The sequence below is a fragment of the Podarcis melisellensis genome (genome assembly GCF_964234715.1).
Source record: "Podarcis melisellensis genome assembly, chromosome: 5".
Taxonomy (NCBI): domain Eukaryota; kingdom Metazoa; phylum Chordata; class Lepidosauria; order Squamata; family Lacertidae; genus Podarcis; species Podarcis melisellensis.
The window spans coordinates 44,287,290-44,306,542 of NC_138537.1; the positions used below are offsets into that span (position 1 = coordinate 44,287,290).

A 19,253-nucleotide genomic window follows, 5' to 3' on the forward strand; every position below is an offset into this window, starting at 1 on the left:
GACTAAAGACGGTGTGTAATCCATTCAAGGGGCAACAGGGGTCTGTTCAACCTGGCAAATCTCCATGCCAAGACAAAAGTGCAGCAGGTCTTTATCCAAGAGATGTTGTTTGCAGATGATGCAGCCTTGACAGAGCACTCTGAGGAAGCTCTACAGAGTCTCATCAGCTGTTTTGCCTAAGCTTGCATGGAGTGTGGTCTTATCGTTAGCCTGACAAAGAACAACACCCTGAGTCAGGATGTGTCACCTTCTCCATGCACCTTCTCCAGGTGTTGGCAACACTCCATGCATCAGCATTGGTGAGCGCACGCTTGAGGTGGTAGATGATTTTGTCTACCTGGGGTCCACCATAACAAGCTACTTCTCCTGTGAGCAGGTCAAGCTTATTGGCAAGGCAGCTACGTCAAGGGCTTACCACTCCACAAGAATATGGGAGAATGTGATGCTAATGACCAGTACCAAGATGAAGGTCTATCAGATTTGTGTGTTGAGCCACACTGCTTTATAGAAGTGAGTCATGGGAAACTTACAACCGCCCAGAGCAACGACGTCTCAATGCCTTCTACATGGACTGCATCAGGAAGATTTTGGGCATTACATGGCAGGACAGCTTGTGCTCTCCCGAGCCTTCATTTCTGCCTCAGTGATGTCTACACTGGATTTGTCCTGTCTACAGAATGGAAGATGGCATGATCCATTAGGATGGAAACATTAACCATGCTGCATGGGAATCCCTTACAGATTATTGCTGTGCCTGTGGACAATCAGGTCGTGTATCCACAGCAGTGAAAAGAGGAGGAATGACCGCTGGAAGGAGCACATAAAGAAGAAACGCCATGGTACACCTGTATCAGTACAACAAGATGCCTCCATCTAACCCAACTGCAACAAAACACGTCTCTCCTGTATCATTCTCTACAGCCACGGCAGGCGCTTTAACTCTCCAATGGTTTGAGTTAACATCCGAAGGAGCACTTTTCCATTGTCTCCCTAGACAGATGGATGCCAACCAACAGTTGTAACTCAGCTTCCTTTGTATAAGTTGTTTCCTAAACCAATGAAAGCTCAAAGAGAGGCCCCAGATATCTGAGTGGACAGATGTGTACCAATCCAGCAAGGGATATTTTGTGTGCAGATATAACCTTCCACATGCATGACAGATGCTCACTGGTCTCCCCATCCACACTGTGGTGCTCATCCAGGCCTCAATGATCTGTCACGATCTGTGTATAGATCTGTATGCAGTTGTGCATCCTCATCCTTACTAAGCCACCAGAGTTTATAGTTAATTGCCTATGAATCAACCTGTATGGGGGCCATAGTGTTTAAGTGTTGTATCTGCAGCATTGGCAATGTTTCAGTCTACCATCTGTGAGCAGTTTGTATGACTGGCTCACCGTCGGTGTCCAGTTTTCAAAGAAATGAAAAGCTGTCACATTCAAAAACAGAGACCAATTAAAATAGCTTATAGGATACTGCTCTCCATTGCTACCACCACAAGATACACAAAGCTAGCAAAATCCAATTTACTAATCTAATATGAGATCAGAGTGGCCACTTTCTTATTCTGTATCTAGTGATGTATGTGCATGTGTGTATGTAGTTTATGTTGAGCAGCTAATGCTCAACTATTTTGATATTTTCTTTACACACTGCACTGAGGGCTTTCCACATTGCAAATTTATCAATTATATACTGCTTAGATACGATTGTCTCCAAGTGATGTAGATGAACTACAATGCAAAGGAAAGGTAAAATTCAGTTAAAACTCTAAAATCAGACTACAACCAAAATGCCTGTTGGAACAAAAAAAAAAGTATTCAGTAGGTGCCAGAAGTTCCACAGTGAGGGGGCCTGTCTAACCCCAACTGGAAGAATGTTCCATTGGGCCCATGATACATTTAATATTAATATAATGCAAGGTATTTTGCGAAACAATTTTTTTTAATAGAAGATTTTCCCAAAATGAAGTATTTGTCTCCTCCCTTAAAGTGTGTGTGTGAGGGGGGGGGGAATGAGAGGCAGAATGTTGCCTGGTGGGAAGTGGTCACTGGAAATAGAAAATTCACTGAAAGTTGTAGTGGACAAGTCAGCCTGACTATGGGTGGTAGTCAACTACCGTACGTTTTACTGAGAGAAGACCCATTAAAGTAGATGAAAATGGCCAAGTTAAGACTATTAATTTTGATTTACTCTGAATAAAACTTAGTTGAATACCACCCTACAGTATATGTATATAGATCAGGCAAGCAATGTTGAAACAGCATCATGAGACCTAATGATGTAATGAAGACTCTAAGCTTAAGGAGGAGGGAGAATCTCATGAGAGAGCCTGAGTCTGTGTTAGAAGTCTTTACCTCCCTCCACACACCAAGCTACACATTTTTTGCTTTGTTTTGTTGAGTTTCCAGTTTTGCAATAAATACACCATACATTATGATCCAGAATGGGGGGGGGGTGCATTTCTCATTCAGACCAGTGCAAAGGCTATTCTGCCAGAATAAACATTGCCTCCTCACCGACACACCCTCTCCTGTGAGGGCCGAACAAGACTGAATCTGCCAGACTCTGTCACGGATCGTGTGCAAGTTCAGACCCTCTACAATCTCTGCAGCAGGGGCTGCCGTCAGCAAATCTTGTTTGTTCGCAAAGATGAGCACAGGAACACCACTTAGCTTCTCTTCATCTAAGAGTTCCGCTAGCTCCTGTAAGAATCATAAAGATGCAGCCAGTATTTTTAAAAAGCCTTTGGCAATGGGAGGCTGACTGTTGTATCTAAGTAGTTGTACATGTTTTAGTAACATATATAGGGCTAATGTTTCAACAAAGCACAGATGTTATAGTAAAACAAGTAACTGGTACATACAATTACTGAGACAAAGATTTAAAAGCAAATCCCTCTGTCTATGGAACGGAGAAAGTTTTAGCTCAGTCCAATATTACCAGTTGTTTTCAAGGCACTGTCAATCCCAACCCTCTAGAGATCAGCACTGATGACGCAGCAAAAATACATGCTGGCACAGTTATAACTTGACTTGCTAGTAGAATGGAGCGGCCCTCGAAAACAGGTGGTTTTATCCTACATATGCTTCAAATTCTGCAGGAATGCTAACAGCAAGCTTTGAACTTTGTTCCAGTTTAAGCAACTGTAATTCATGCATGGGACATCACTGATAAAATCTCTATCCAGAAACAAGCTCATCTTCATAAAAGGCAGCTGTTCTGGCTACTAAAAGGGATGCAAAGCACTCATACAGACATCATTTGTTGATAATATCAATGAATGCGTTAGGGATTAGATAGTTAAAGAAAATGGGAAATGGAGCCTGCTAAATCTCATTCTAAACTTGTTGTAAGATAGCCTTAGAACTGTAAGGAAACAGACCAAAAATAATGGGCAGGTGCCCGGGAATGTTAAACCCTTCAGTCCTAAACTTGCGGTGAAAGGTACCAGAAGGAACAATACTGGCAGAGGTAGCACAGAATTCATAGACGGGTGGTTAGCAAGTCCTTTACAGATGTTGTTGAAGATTATCAATGCATGATTATTTCTGATGCACTTTGTAGTCCACCACCACTAGCACATTATTATAGAAGCACATCCATGCTGTGTGTTCTGTAATTGAGCACTATGTCCCTGCATGCTATACAAACCTCTGTAGTCTTAATTATGGTAGCCAGATAGCTGGAAATGGATATAGCTGTACCAGTCTTAACTGTCCCCGCAGAACAATCTTATTTCTTTGGGTTTTACTTGAGGAAAACAGAAAAGAGCTTAAAAATGCAGAAGAGTAGCCTAAACGTTCATTAATTCATTTGGCAGAAAACAATAATTTAAACTTAACAAGGCTTAGCTTGCTTTCAAAACTGTAGATCAGTCCATTTTCAAATGTCTGACAGTGTTCTATGTACTTATATACATTATAGAAAAAGGCGTACAGCGATTTCCTGAAGTTGTGCATTACTTACCTGACCCGTTTCTTCAAATCTCTTTCTATCTGCACTATCAATGACATAAATCTAAAAAAAAAAGGCAAAATAGTTAAGAATGCAACATTAGCCAAGAAAAATAATCAATGTGAAAAAACAAATCTTCCCACTAGCCCATTTCCAACCACATTGACTTGGCATTACTTCCTTTTTAAGGAACCTGCAGTCAGGAAAACTTTTATTCACCTATATATCATGTCTGGAAATTCCCATTATTCTGATAGTGGATGGTTGTACCTTGGCAAGATTCGGCTCAGATATTTATTTTAGCATGTGTGAATGCAAACATCCATTTACCAAGTGATAAGTTACTAAAATGTGTCTATAATTACATAATCAGTGGAGGGGGGGACGGGGGGGGGACGGACTTACTGCACTTCCACACCTCAGCAGAAGGGGAAGCAGGGGGTCTTGAAAAATTGTTCATCACATAGCTCTTTATATCCCATCAGTGTCTTCTCACACCCCATAATGTCTTCTTCCTTTTTGTGGATTGGATGGAAAATTTTCTTACCCCGGCTATTGTCAGCCATTTACAACTTACAGCCAGCAAGAAGAGATTCCAGAAAATCAATGCATTCAGCCCAAATTTTAGCTTATATTATCCAACTGAAAATAAGATAGACAGTGGCCATATTTGGATGATCATATCTTAACAAGCTGAAAGAACAAGCCATTTCATAACAGGCTGTCATTTACCTTCTCCCTTCATGTGTGTTGCAATTAAAGCAGGAAGTCTGTAATTCAAATAAAAATAAACAAATAAAAAATTGTCCAGTAGCACCTTATAGACCAACGAAATTTGTTCTGGTGTAAGCTTTTGTGTGCATGTACACTTCTTCAGACGAAAGCTTATACCAGAACACACTTAGTTGGTCTATAAGGTGCTACTGGACAATTTTAAATTTTATTTTGACTGCGTCAGACCAACACGGCTACCTACTTGAATCTTTAATTCAAGGGTAGGCGATGTGGTAGACTCCAGACATTGTGGGGCTACAGCTCCCATCTGTCTCAGCCAGCTAAATGTCAGGAATGATGGAAGCTGCAGTCCAACAACATCTGGAAGACACCATGTTGGCTCCCCTTTTCTAATGAATTGTGTCTTCTTATTTTGTCCAGACTGAGAAATTATGGTTACCATCTTTGTAACAAGCCAGGAATGTAGACCACATATTGAAGTTGGTTTAGAATTCTGGGTTTTTCCAAAGATAGTAACCATAATTTCCAGGTTTGGAAAAAAAACAACAGGAAAGTATGGGAAATTGTGTCAAAATGTTAGGGAGGAAAGGGGCAAAAGGCTCACTCACATCTCAGCTTTATTAAGCCAAGATATGCTCATCAAAACTGGGTCACTGTAATACTTGGGCATATGGCCTGGCAACCAGCCTCAACAACTTTGATCCTTAGGATAGTTAGTAGTTACAGAACCAGTCATGGGGCAAAATGGTATATTACCCCAAAGAAGACAATGTTTATAGTAATGGGGCACTTGTGTTGTGAGGGTGAAACACTGGTTTAGTCCTCAGACAAGAAGGCTGCACTTACAGAAGCATCCACCAGATCCCTATAGCATCTGGCTGTTCCCCAAGGACCTCTTATCTAAGCGTAACTTGTGAAAAGCGTCTCATTCACAACTCGAGACTGCAAACCTTATGGCAATGCCACAGTGAACAGCACTGCACCAACCAAGGTAGATACACGTCAAGTGCCTACTTCCCATAACTAGAAGGCTCGATGCCAAATAGCTGCAGGTGTGTGTCTGAATATGCAATCATTCAAATATACACACCTTTATTTGACTGTGCATAGCTTCCAAATAGCACAGGTGTGGGTAGCTGGAGTATCTCCCATTCAAGAACACCTGCATGTTTATGAATGTGCAATCACTTCATGTGTTAAAAATATTCTTGGAGGGGCCTCTCACTTGTGCAATACTCTTCAATTTAGAGTAGAGACAGGCATCTTAGTTAGCAAGCTGTCTTGTTTCCAAGGCGCACAGGGCTAGTTTGGGTTCTGTGTTCCAGCATTTCCTTCAAAACATTTTTATAAATGATAGATCAGAAAGGGGGAATGCCCCTGCTCATGGATTTAGGTTTGTTTTTTAAAAAAGAAAGATTGCCCACAGGCAATCAAAGTGAATCAGATATAAAGGAAATCTGGGCAAACGATGGCATAAATTATAAAATGGTTTGAAGTGATAAAATTTATTTTACATTAATTTGCCTACTCTTGTGTTTGCAAACGTCAAGGTTTTCTTGTTGAGATTCCTAGACTGGAGATGATGGGGGTTCCTAAGTATCCATTTGGTCTTAGTTTAAACATACACTACTTCGTCCTTTCTTGGGCAGTGGAGCTTTATGGGGATTGTTATATGTATTTTTAGAAACTGAAAAATAAAGAAGTTTAAAAAACGCCTTCCATCTTTGTCTCTATACAAGAACTGCATAGATATATGAGTTGAATAGTTGATTAACTGTTCAAAATCTTCATGACTTATCTAAACCTGCCAAGATACAGGATTTTCAGACATTCGGTAGCATATGCTACCTCCCCTCAGTAGAAGAGGAGGCAGGGGGACTGGTAAAATGATCTTAATCACTTAGCAGCTAAGTTCCCCATCCCACAATCCTTTATCCTAGCTATAACAGATACTCTGCTTTTTGAATGGATGTGCCTGCAGTACTGAACTGGGAACATGTTCAGTTAATTGCTGCTATCAAAGAAAGGTGCAGAGTCCTGAAGCCTGCAGTTAACTTCCATAGAACCTCCCCGGTAATGTCAGTGATACACTTCTTTACCACACTAGAGTATGTTTTTAAGATCTACTTTGGAAGTTCTCCTCAAGATTCCCTTGCTGGAAGATGTTAAGACAGGTGCCAACAAGAGAGTGCACCTTTTCAGTGATGCTGCCCTGCAGGAGGAGCCAATCCAATGCTCCCACTGCCACACCCTACACTGGGCCAAGCTTCCCACACCTTGCCCTCCCCTCTCAATAAGCACCAGTGACCTGCTGTGTTGGGAAGCCGAGAGAGAGATGGTGCCCCACCCATGTCACTCCACCACTTGTTTCTAGTGCCCTGCCTGTTAATCCTCTTCCCCAGGCAGGTTTGTGAGGCACCAACACTGGTGTCCTTTGGGTGTCCAAATCTTTTATTTTCTCCAGGGCTTTTAACTGAGCAATCTATATACTTCCTGCTTTTCTTTGATTTATTTCATTTTTGCTGTCACAACTGCCCTTCGGCTTTTTATCTGTACATTTTTATTGTTTCAACTGGATATTTTGTTTTTGCAAGATGCTTTTGATATATATATAGTAAATAAATATATAAATCAATATATAGGATTTTTCAGGCTCTGCATGTGTAAAAGACAGATCACGCTACAGAGTGCCTTCTGTCCTCTTCTCCCCACTGAAGTAGGCAGCCTCTGATCAACTCTTGATGATTCCCCTCTCCCCACTACTGCCGCCCTCCATACTATATAACAGGCCTTTCCATGGGGTGCTAGGCTTACACGAAGTCTGGATACAACCCATAAATATTGATATTCAGTCTGCCCTTTGCAGTTCTGACTTTTCTCCATCACCAGTCCTTTCTGCATCCAACAGTGCACTACTGCCTCACTGATGAAGCCATGATAGCAATATGGTAAGCTGTCGGTCAAGCAGACCTTGCCAAAGAGCAAAACGTCATCAAGGGACTTGTCTTCCTTGATCCTCTGGTTAGCAGGCCTTCTAAATGCTTCTTCAACTGTGCTTCAAAAAGCCAACTGACTGAGCTGGTATAGGATAACACCTCACAGAAGGGGCTATGTGTTCTCAGTTCAAATTTCATCCAATGGAAAGGCTGTGATTGCTACTATCCCAAATTCCAATAGGACTGGGGGAATATACCAGCAATAACCCCCAGTGTGAGCAGGACTACTGCCAGTAGAACCTTTATGTTGATAGAACACTGCTACTATGTGGAACAAAACTGGGGCCACAATGCCACTCGTCTGCTTCTGTGGCTGTTTAGACAGGGAACTATACTGCTCCCTTTTCTGCATCTGCATCACCCTAGTATGACTGTATTTTCTGGAGTGTTTTGATGAGTTCCTGTGCAGAAGCACTGTACTCATAATAGGTTTTACCTATTATGGAGGGAGCATGGGTTCTTCTCCACTGAGGTATGGAGCTGGCATGGTATTATAACTGACACTCCTTTTTCTGTGTGTAGCCCTTGAAAAAATTTGCTTGTTTGTAGAACCTTATCATTAGAGGGTCATTAATGAATTTCCAGGGATACTATGGACTATCTGTACATGTTGGTGTACTGTTGTTTGTTTCTCCACCTAATGTTATAGCATTGCCTCTGCTGCTGAGAGCAACACTGCAGCTATGTCACATTGGTGACAGATCTGACGTAGCAGGATAGTTGGATTGCCCGGTTAGGCAGCAGTAATCTCTTAGCATCAGTTCACCACTTGCAACATGGAGATAATACTGATTTATCTTACATGACTGTTGTCATAAATATCACTAAGATAATGAATGTGAAGACTTTTGAACATTCAAAAAGGAAATGGCATCTGGGAGTCATATAAGTGTCCTTCAAAAGATGCCATGGAAGGAAGAGCTCCATAAAATGTTGTTTTAATTGTGCAATGTGGTTGTACTTTGGTGGCACCCTTACTGTGTGTTTTGTAGAGTACTGAAGAAGACGAAAAGAACTTGAGAATTGCACCTAGTAATTTGGTTCATATTTTTCAGCCTGGAACACAGAGCTACTTCAAAGGGAAGGCAAAACCAAATGGAACTGTCACATAGCACACTGTTGAGAGACCAGTTAAAAATAAATGTTTCTGCAGATTTCATAATTCACGTGCACACACTGGCTCTGCAAGAATCTTCAGACTGGCTGACTGCTGCAAAACAAATGACTTTGATTGCAGTATTTCTTAGCTGTTAAAGTCACTATGGTATTTAATGTAGCATTCAGCAGTGGCCAATGCTTACCAGGATATCGGTGTTCTCAAAATAATTCCTCCAGTATGGCCTGATCTTCCTCTGTCCACCAATGTCCCACACATTCAGCTTGAAACCTTGTGCTTGCACGCTTTTGATGTTAAAACCCTGTGACAAGCAGAGATAAAGTATAACTGGTGTTAACGTGATGCCTGGCTTCAGATTCACAGGCACACATCAGTCACAGTTTATATATCACAACTCTGGAAACCCTAACAAAATAAACCCTGTGCTGCTATTCAGATGGATTGGCTGTGGGCAAGGTGAAGGCTATAGCAGCCTTGCATGGATCAGGGTCTGTTTCTGTCAAAGCTATAAAGATGTATGTTGCAGCTCATAACAAGAAAGGAAGGTGCAGTGGGAGGTGAGAGAACAATGCAGATAAGAAGAAATCACACAGCCTTGCAAGGAGTAAGCCTCAGCTACTGAAAGCTGAGGCCAATGTGCAGGCTAACGAGAAGCAGAAGTCTGTATGTGAGTTGATATGAGAAAACTAGAAGCAACAGCTGCACTTTTGAAGGGCCCATTTCATCAATTAAAGCTCCAACTGAAAGGGGAGTGCAACCGGAAAAACAGGATGTGGTGCAGGCTGGCAGTGAGCTGCCACACAATACAGGGGATTGGCTTTAAGCTTGGAATCTGAGGGTGGGTTTTTTCTCTAAGGCGTGGGAGCATCTCATAGGCAATGTGCTCCATCTTGAGGACTGGGGGAAGGAGATCCAACCTTGTACAATCTCTAGCACCATCCACTGGCCAACATTGGGATGGTGTCAGTTGAGCAACTAATAAAAGATACTTTAGCCCTTAAAAAAAGCTCTGGAGAGTTGGTGCATGTAGAGAGGACAGAGGGACACTGTGTGTGTTGCAGTTTTGAAGTATACATGTGAAATATCTGCAGCGTGTATGTGCTGAACTGCAACACTGAAGGGCGTAACAACATGCAGCTTGGTTTAATCTTCTGCTTCTCTAGTGTGTGTTCATAGTCTGAGAAGTTTTAAAGCAAGAAATGCATGCACTCTACAACTGTTACCATTCCATTGGGCACATGCACACCCCTTCAATCTGCACATCACTATATTAACATGTGAGGAAAAGAGTCATAGCTCACTTAGAAACCACATGCTCTGTATGCTAAAGGACCCAGCTTGAATCCCTGCGATCTCTAGGTAAGGCTGGGAAAGGGTCCTGTCTGAAACCCCTAGAGAGCCGCTGCCAGTAAGTCTGGACTACAATGTACGAGATGGAGAAATGGTCCGACTCAGTATACGTGGGGATACCTTTGAAGGTGACCCAGAATGCAGCAGCTAGGCTGGTGCCTGGGAGTGGCCGCCGAGACCATATAACACTGGTCCTGAAAGACCTACACTGGCTCCCAGTATGTTTCCGAGCTTCAAAGTGTTGGTGCTGACCTTTAAAGCCCTAAACGGCCTCGGCCCAGTATACCTGAACGAGCATCTTCCACCTCCATCGTTCTGCCAGGACACTGAGGTCCAGCTCTGAGGGCCTTCTGGTGGTTCCCTCACTGTGAGATGTGAGGTTACAGGGAACCAGGCAGAGGGCCTTCTCGGTGGTGGCACCCACCCTGCGGAACGCCCTCCCATCAGATGTCAAGGAAATAAACAACAATTTGACTTTTAGAAGACACCTGAAGGCAGCCCTTTTTAGGGAAGTTTTTAATGTTTGATGTTTTATCGCTTTATTATTATTAATAATAATATTCTGTTGGGAGCCGCCCAGAGTTGGGAGCCACCCAGCCAGATGGCAGGGTAAAAATAATAAATTATTATTATTATTAGTAGTAGTATAAGGCAGCTTTCTATGGCCTTAGGAAGTGGCCATAGAACTGTGGGTAAACTACTACTGGAATAAAGGAAAATGGAGGGGGGAGTACATAGGTGTTGTGGCATCTGTAGCAGCTTTATTTTTTATTTTTATAAAAAGAGATTATATTTTACTTTTGGTTGCAAGACAGATTCTGTTTGTAGCCACCCTTCCTTCTCCATTCTCCAAACTTCAAGATTTAGCAGAGCACCAAAAGCCTCATTCCTTACCTGTGTGGGAGTAATGTGGGTGATGTCTTCAGATGCTAGTTGTTTCAAAAGTGTGGTCTTGCCTGCATTATCCAATCCCAGGAGGAGGATTCTTACCTCCTGGTCTGGTGCACTCTTCAATTTGCGCAGAATTGACAGCAAACCCTGTTAGTGAGAAAGGGCAGGAGATGTTACTTGCTAGATGTTATTTTTATAATCGTTGCCAAAAATCAATGAGAAAGGAGATCCTGAATAGCCTTATAACATATGAACAAAATCTACAAGTTGCTGCCTGTAGGTTGATGATCTGTGATACATGAGACAAAAAGAAAGGGGATTTGAAAGAGGGATTTCCCACTTAATGAGTGAGATTAAAAGGAAGTAGGAGAGTAAACACAGAACTATTGGGTAATTAACATAGCACTAAAATAATTATTTTAAAAAAGAACATCAAGAAAGAACTGCAAAGGAGAATATAGAAGTTTTAATAATTTCCTAAAGTAGGATAATCAGGAGGTCAAGTGACTAGAGAAAGGAAAAGAGTTCCTTACATTTGGGAGAGTGGAAACATCAAAATAAGAAAGAGCACAGGGAGATGCTAGTTTAATAATATTTTTTTTTATGAATGAAGGGGCTGCAGAGAAGACTAGAGTAAAGGGAGAAAGCAATAAAGGCAGATTACAAGTGGCAAGGCCACAAGTGGCTATTAGCACTGAAAGCTAGCAAAAAACAAACCAAAAAAAAGAGGAAAGGGAAAAGGAAAATAAAAATAAAGAGATGATAGCATGATCAGAACAATGAAAGAAGAATACAAGCAGCAGAAGGAAGAATAAGATAAAGATGTTGAAAAATAAGAAAGAAAAATAATCAAAGTGGGTGGATCTATGCAATAACTTTGCAACAGAAGTAACATATAAATAAAAATATAGGTCAGAATCTCACAACACACCAGCACTAAGAAAAGAAGCAGCTGCAAAATATATGTTTTTAAATAAACCACAATAAAATTATGTTGTAGAATCCAGAATGAGATTGTAGCTAGATAGTACGTAACAAGTAAGAAGTGGAAAATATTTCCAGAAGGGTATCAGTGTTAGTTTGTTGCAACAACTATCACGTGGCACACTTTAAGACTAACAAGTTACTGATGGCATAAACTCTCATAGACCAGAGTTCATCTCATCAGGTACCTGAGAACGAAAGATAGCACTGAGGCAGAAAAATAAATGTGAATGCTATGAGCATAAATAGGGCAATTCAAACCAAATAAGTGAATTAAATGTCCAAGTGGGAGGCTGTACAAGGAAAAAAGTAACAAGTCCTAAAACCATGTTGCATGGGACAACAGACAATGGAAACAGAAATATATATGTCTGTAACATGATTAAAGCACAAATGAAGAAAAATTAAGAGAACAGAGAAAATAGGCTTAAGCTGAGAGACAAGAAATTGTCAAGCAAAACATGACAACAACCCATGCAGGATAGAATGAGAGTCTGAAATGAGGATTTTACTGGAATCAGGGTGGATTTTAAGAGACATATTATACAGAAAGAAATCTTAACTAGAACAGTAATACAAGCTGAGAAAGACGAATGCCCAAGCTCTTAACTTCATTTTCCATGCATGGACCTAACCCTTATTTTGGTGTGTCCATGAACCTATAGCAACAAATGATAGCACTTGCTCAGAGGAGGGTCCTAAGATTTATCACCTCCTTCTCATTCTTCCCATTTGAAGGCCATTTTGCCCCCTCATGCAGCTCCCACTAGTGTTAAGAACTGCCATTAATATTAGATCGTATCATAAATCATTCATATCAGGGTGTTAGGTCTCAAGATTTAGGGCAGTAAAGAATTTCAGTCAAGCTGCTGAATTAGTTTTATTACTTTTGCCACCAGCCAATCCTCATTTATACAAAATCCCATAATCCAAATCCTCCCTCTACATTCCGACTAGCCATGCCATGAATTCTTACCTACTAATGATTCTGATTATCCACAGCCCCTTGTATTTATTCTCTGAACCATTCCAGGCAAATGATACATTCACATGTCAGCGTTTTCATGATGTATCTATTGCAAACCTCTCAATTGCCTGCATTGTGTAGCTAAGAAAGTTCAGCAGATTTCAAGTGATAGATCCTTGAGCTGAGAGTAGCTTTCAGGGTTTGGGAACAGAAGATCCCTGTGAGTTTATTTGCATTGCAAAAATGCTGGAAATAATTGTGTGCATTGGTGGTGCCAGCACTCAAACACCTGTACTACTTTAAAAGAAGTGTCAGCTGGAAGGGCATGTTGGGCACTGATATGTAAATGTATCTGGGCTGCTTTCTTACATCTCTATAAGATGCAGATCAGCCAGATTGGCCACTGGGTGACAAAACTATTATTAAGGCCAAAAGATCTGCTTTCTAGTCCTAGCTTTGCTAGCAACCTGTCACAGGTCACCTGTGACATCTGCTGTTATTGCTTGTATTTTCCCTGTGCTTGTTTCTCCTCCAGTTCATATGACTGACTGAAACATTCTTAAAGCCAACAGCATATCTTAGTAAATTATAAGAAGTGCTCTTGGTCACATCACAGCCAACTATCAACTCTAAACTCTGGTTTTTGTTCTTTGTTTTAGGTACATAATATATTTTTCTTAATAATAATAATAATAATAATTTATTTATACCCCGCCCATCTGGCTGGGCTTCCTCAGCCACTCTGGGCGGCTTTCAAAAGAATATTAAAATACTGTGATACATCAAACATTATAGGCTTCCCTAAATAGGGCTGCCTTCAGATGTCTTCTAAAAGTCTGGTAGTTGTTGTTCTCTTTGACATCTGGTGGGAGGGCGTTCCACAGGGAGGGTGCCACTACCGAGAAGGCCCTCTCCTGGTTCCCTGTAACTTGGCTTCTCGCAGTGAGGGAACTGCCAGAAGGCCCTCGGAGCTGGACCTCAGTGTCCGGGTAGAACGATGGGGGTGGAGACGCTCCTTCGGGTATACTGGACTGAGGCCGTTTTTGAGCTTTCTCTCATTGCTAATCCCCTCCATAGCATTTAGAAAAAGTTATTCTGCAGCTCACCATGACTCATTTAAAAACCCTAGCATACGTTCCTTTGGTCCAGGTGGAGAGCAGGATACACGTGTAAGCGAGGGTACACAGTAACAACTCAATTATTTTAATTTATCAGTTGTGGAAAGATGTTCTTTTCTATCAAGGATACATGTATTAATAATAAGTTCCATGGGGTCATTGTTGGTTTTAATTTTAAATAATTAAATATTTTGAGTGTGAGCAAAAACCAAACATATCTTACATTCCAAACATACAATAACTGAACATCTTTATTGGCATTTTGTCAGGAAAAACTATGCTGAAGCAAAAGGAATTTTTTAGGCTGAAAACACACCACTGGTGTAAGTTATTTTGTTCTGAGCACACACTTGATAAGCAACAGTTATTTCACAAAGGCCATAAAGGGAACCACTAACATATACTTATTAATCTTGGACATGATCCAGCCATACATTTTTTTATATTGAGACACTGAGATCTGGCAGAGACAGAGGTGTTGCATTTATACAGGCCATCCAACCATGGAATTCCCTTCCTCTCCAAATAATATTTGCAGCAACCATTATGAGTTTTTACCAGTAGTTAAGAACTCATATTTTTTGCCCAGGACTTCGGTTGATTCCCCCCCTCCTCCGCATTTGTATTTTTATTTGTACTAGGTGCTCTTAATTTTAACTGTGCAGCATGATTTAAATTTGTTCATAATGCTTTAATTGTTGTTGGAAATCACTCTGGTAGGCATATTGCCTGAAAATTAGTCTATAAACATAATTAACAACAACAACAATTTGAAGACATGCATTTATAAACATGCATTTAGTTATCCTGTTGAAATCAGTAGAACTTGAAAATATTTCTGTATCATTTTTAAAGCTGCAAAATACCTCATAGTAAATATTTATTTCAAAACAACCCTATTATGACTAATACACAAACTAGGGTAGAGAGCAATTAAGCTGCCCAAGATCAGCAAACAAGTTAAATAAGGCCTTGAACTCAGGTTGTCATGAACTGAGTATGTCATGAGCCAAGTCTATCCACTACTAGAGCACTCTGTCCCTTGAGCTCCACAAAATACTCTCCATATCCAAATATAAAGCATAAAGAGGGAGTACCAGATTGTCTGTTTATTTGAACAGTCACACATGCTAGTACAATGTTAAAGCATAGCATTAAATAGCTATAGTTCTCCTTCTTTAAAACTTGCTATTCTTTTAACTCTACACCAGGGGTAGGCAACCTAAGGCCAGGGGGGCAGATGCGGCCCAATCACCTTCTCAATCCAGCCCACGGACAGTCTGGGAATCAGCGTGTTTTTACATGAGTAGAATGTGTGCTTTTATTTAAAATGCATCTCTGGGTTATTTGTGGCGCATAGGAATTCATTCATCCACCCCCCAAAAAATATAGTCCAGCCCCCCACATGGTCTGAGGGATGGTGGACCAGCCCATGGCTAAAAAAGGTTACTGATCCCTGCTCTACACTGTATCAGTTTTCTGGTTGTAATCCGTGTCACATAACTGTTGACATCAATAATGTATTTATAGGACAAATGCAGAATATTTCAAATATGTACTTAGGGGAAAGCATCATGGAAAAAATACACATTTAAAAAATGCCTGTTATTTTCTACCGAAGTGACCCATATAAGAAATACCATAGAGAGAATTGCCACACATGCTATTGGCTAGTAGTAGGGAGGCTTGCCAATCACTAAAGAACAGAGAGCGGAATCCCATTAGAGGAGAGAAGTAAATACCTGCTGTTTATCTGGATTAGCCATAAAGCTTTGATAATGAATTTAGAGTGCAAGTACAAAGAAATCTGCCTTTGGTAACCAGCAAATGTTTACTTAGTTGATGTGGTATTTCTCTAAAGATCAAGTCAAGTACAGCTGTCCTGTAAGATAGTCACTGAGGTTGCTTCCCCAATAGTAGATTTCATTGAATTCTATCTTCTCTTTGTCCCAGAACTATCAGCCTTAGCAGCAATTGTGGTAAGGCAAGGTAGAAGTGTGTTGCACAGTAACTATATGGCTGAGTCCTGTCTTGGAATGTGGGATTAGGAAGGGAGGAAATCTGCATGACATCAATCTAACACAGCTAAGGCTGAACTGTAATGTGTGCAAGCCTTTCAGTCTGCCCCACCCTAAAATGCTATTTGTCTTTGCACCAACAGCAGAGGGGCAATAGTGTGGCCTTTTAAAAGGCAGCTGGCAGGGGACTTCTTGGGGAAAATACCCCTTCCTGCCAGCAGAAGAGATCCTCAAAATCCTATGCTCCCTGGTATGTCCTCCTGGAAACCATAGAACTATATCCTTCGATGACTTTAAAAGATTAGACAAATTTATGGAAGATAGGTCTATAATCATTAATACTTAATGGTCCATTGTGTAATTAGGTTACAAAGTTCTGGGTGGAAGAGTGTGTGGAGTGAATTTGTCATGGCCTTAATAAACTAGCTGATGCCATGAAATGTTTTTGATTGTCTTACTCCTGCATCTCAGGGCTGAGCTGCATACAGTATTAGTACTAGCTGCATTAGTAGCATAACTTTATGTGAAAAAGCTGTGAGGGCTAACAATTATCACACAGCTACAGTATTTCTCAAAATACTGATGAAGTGCAGAAGCTTCCCCTTATTTCTGAAAATACTACAGAAATTATGAATAATGATTTTGAATATTCATCCTCCGACAAATCTATGGTACAACTTCAAATTATCATCATATACTACCCACCCCTCCACCCATAGGTCCCAGGGTAGGCTACAACAATTTAAATAATTTGTATTTATTAACAGCAAATTTTTAATCACAAAACCAGTGATTAAAATATACAATCCAAGAATGTGGGATAATCAGTCTCATATAACCAACACGCTTAAGTCTAATTAATGCACGAAGGGGTTGATACCATAGAGTAAGCTACCCTGTCAGGCTTAGCTATGTCATTTCCCTTCACCTTGGGAGGAAAGAGGTAAACAAACACCCACCCACTTAGTGTACCCAAGAAGCTCAGCATGTGAAGGTTTGAGTTAGTTGCTCCAGCAAAATTGCATGGCTCTCACCAGCCACTCTTCAGTTCCTATACCAATACAGTGGTACCTCCGGTTAAGAACTTAATTTGCTCCGGGGGTCCATTCTTAACCTGAAACTTTTCTTAACCTGAGGTACCACTTTAGCTAATGGGGCCTCCCGCTGCCGCCGCCACGCGATTTCTGTTCTCATCCGCCACGCGATTTCTGTTCTCATCCTGAAGCAAAGTTCTTAACCCGAGGTACTATTTCTGGGTTAGCGGAGTCTGTAACCTGAAGCGTCTGTAACCCAAGGTACCACTGTAATCTCTAGGCACTTTTATTACTTTGTAACTAAGCTAAATTTTACTGCCTGTGCAACTTTTTCTGAATGTACATGAATCTGACCTTTGGAGAGTTTGTAGATAAACCATTTTTAATTTTCCAAGTGTGTGGTATTCTTCTTTGCTGGGGGAAGTGGGAAACTTTGTAACTCACTTAGAAGGGGCTATTTTAAAGGTCTAACAGGCTATATTTCCACACTTTATAGGGAAGGAGGCAGTGTTGGAATACTTTGTACACCTCTAAATCACTTCAAAAAGAATATTGTAACGCTGGAAAAGGTTCAGAAAAAGACAACAACAAAAATCAAGGGGCTGGAGCAAAACCCCTTTCATCTTACAATGTTTTGGACTTTTTTCATTTACAAAAAAAGGGGGGTAAGGGGGATATGATACAGGTTTATAAGATTGTGCAAAAGCTGGTAAGCAGTGGTTCCTGAACTCCCTCATAATTCTAGAATCAAAGGTCATCAAGTGAAGATGTGTGGTAGGAAACTAAGAAAAGACAAAAGGAAGTACTTCTTCACACCCTAGTTAAAACTTTGGAATTTGCTGCCAAGCTGGTTGGCTTTAAAAAATGAATGAATATAAATTCATGGTGAGTAAAGTTATCATTGCTTGTTATTCATAATGGCAATTTACAATCTGAAAAATCAGAGGCAAGGTGCTTCTAAATACTAGCTGTAGGGGAAAGATAATAGGAAAGTGCTATATCATTCATGTTCCACTTGTAGGTTCCCCATGAGCATTTGGTTGGCCATTGTGGGAACAGAATGCTGAACTAGAAGAGTTCTGATCCAGTTTGACTCTTCTTATCTTATCAGATAATGCTTGCTGCAGATCAAGTAAGCTAGTAAGGAGATGAACACATAGAAGATCTGTAACACCAGAATTAAAAAACAAACAAACTGCAATGTGTTCTTGCGTATATTTAAAACCCTGTAACAAAGTGCATTTGACTTTTATTTCACATCTTTCTTTGACCATCTGTGGGGAAAACCCCGGGATTCCTCTTGACCCAATTCCACTTCGAAAATGAGTTATTTCAACAACCCAACCAACTCTCTTCTCCCCCTAAGGTCCCCCACTGAGAATCCCGCAAATCCCATCTGAACTTGTCCTGCTTACAGCTGCCACGTGTCATTATAAAACAACAACGAAGATATCGCCCCTTGAACAGCAACCTTTCAGTCTCGCAGAAGATTGTACTGTATCTCACAGAATACGAGGGGTGGGTAACCGTGTTGCAATACTTTACATGCTATTCTCACAGCTTCCCAGAGCACATCCAATAACTCGCAGTTTTGAAATAATAAACAGATGAAGGGGTCCTTATTTCTGATTTTAAATAAATAAATTAAAAATAAATTAAAAATAGAAATCTGGCGATCTCAGCCTCTCCGTCCCCCTCGTCACCTGAGCGGTTCCTTCAGCTCCAGGTACACGACTCCCGCCCCTCCCTTCAGGCAGGCCCATTCATCGTCTCCTCATCCATCCCTTTAGAGCAGCATCCCCCCCCCCCAACACGGAGCGCTCCGCCGCCACAGGACGGATCCTGCCCCGCACCCAGCACAGGGCGGAGGGCCGGTTCTGCGCTCCCGCTTCCCACAACGCCCTCCCGGGCCCCCCTCGGCCTTCTCCCCCTCCTAATCTCTCACTCACCATCCTCTACGCGGCTCCCGGTTACCATGGGCAACTGCGTCATGCGCGCGCGCGCACTGCATTCCTCCCACGTAGAACGTCCGTCCCGAGTTCGACGCACAAGCTCCGCCCACTACCCCGTTCTCTCCCCTTCCTAA

At 41.3% G+C, this 19,253-nt stretch overlaps 1 protein-coding gene across 2 annotated transcripts in view; it reads right to left on the reverse strand.

Moving 5' to 3' along the window:
• ARL3 (ARF like GTPase 3) overlaps positions 1–19,251 on the reverse strand; it is a 31,324-nt gene extending 12,073 nt beyond the window's left edge. Inside the window, exons 1-5 of one of the 2 annotated variants that reach the window (XM_081911611.1) lie at positions 19,117–19,251; positions 11,050–11,193; positions 8,990–9,106; positions 3,970–4,020; positions 2,520–2,705 (exon numbers count right to left, since the gene is read on the reverse strand). In XM_081911611.1, the coding sequence (XP_081767737.1) occupies positions 2,520–2,705; positions 3,970–4,020; positions 8,990–9,106; positions 11,050–11,193; positions 19,117–19,119 (501 nt within the window). In that variant the 5' untranslated portion in view covers positions 19,120–19,251. Of the gene's footprint in view, positions 1–2,519; positions 2,706–3,969; positions 4,021–8,989; positions 9,107–11,049; positions 11,194–18,870; positions 19,032–19,116 lie in introns of those variants that run through there. The other variant, XM_081911610.1, reaches the window with a different exon arrangement.
• Positions 19,252–19,253: the final 2 nt, after the last annotated feature.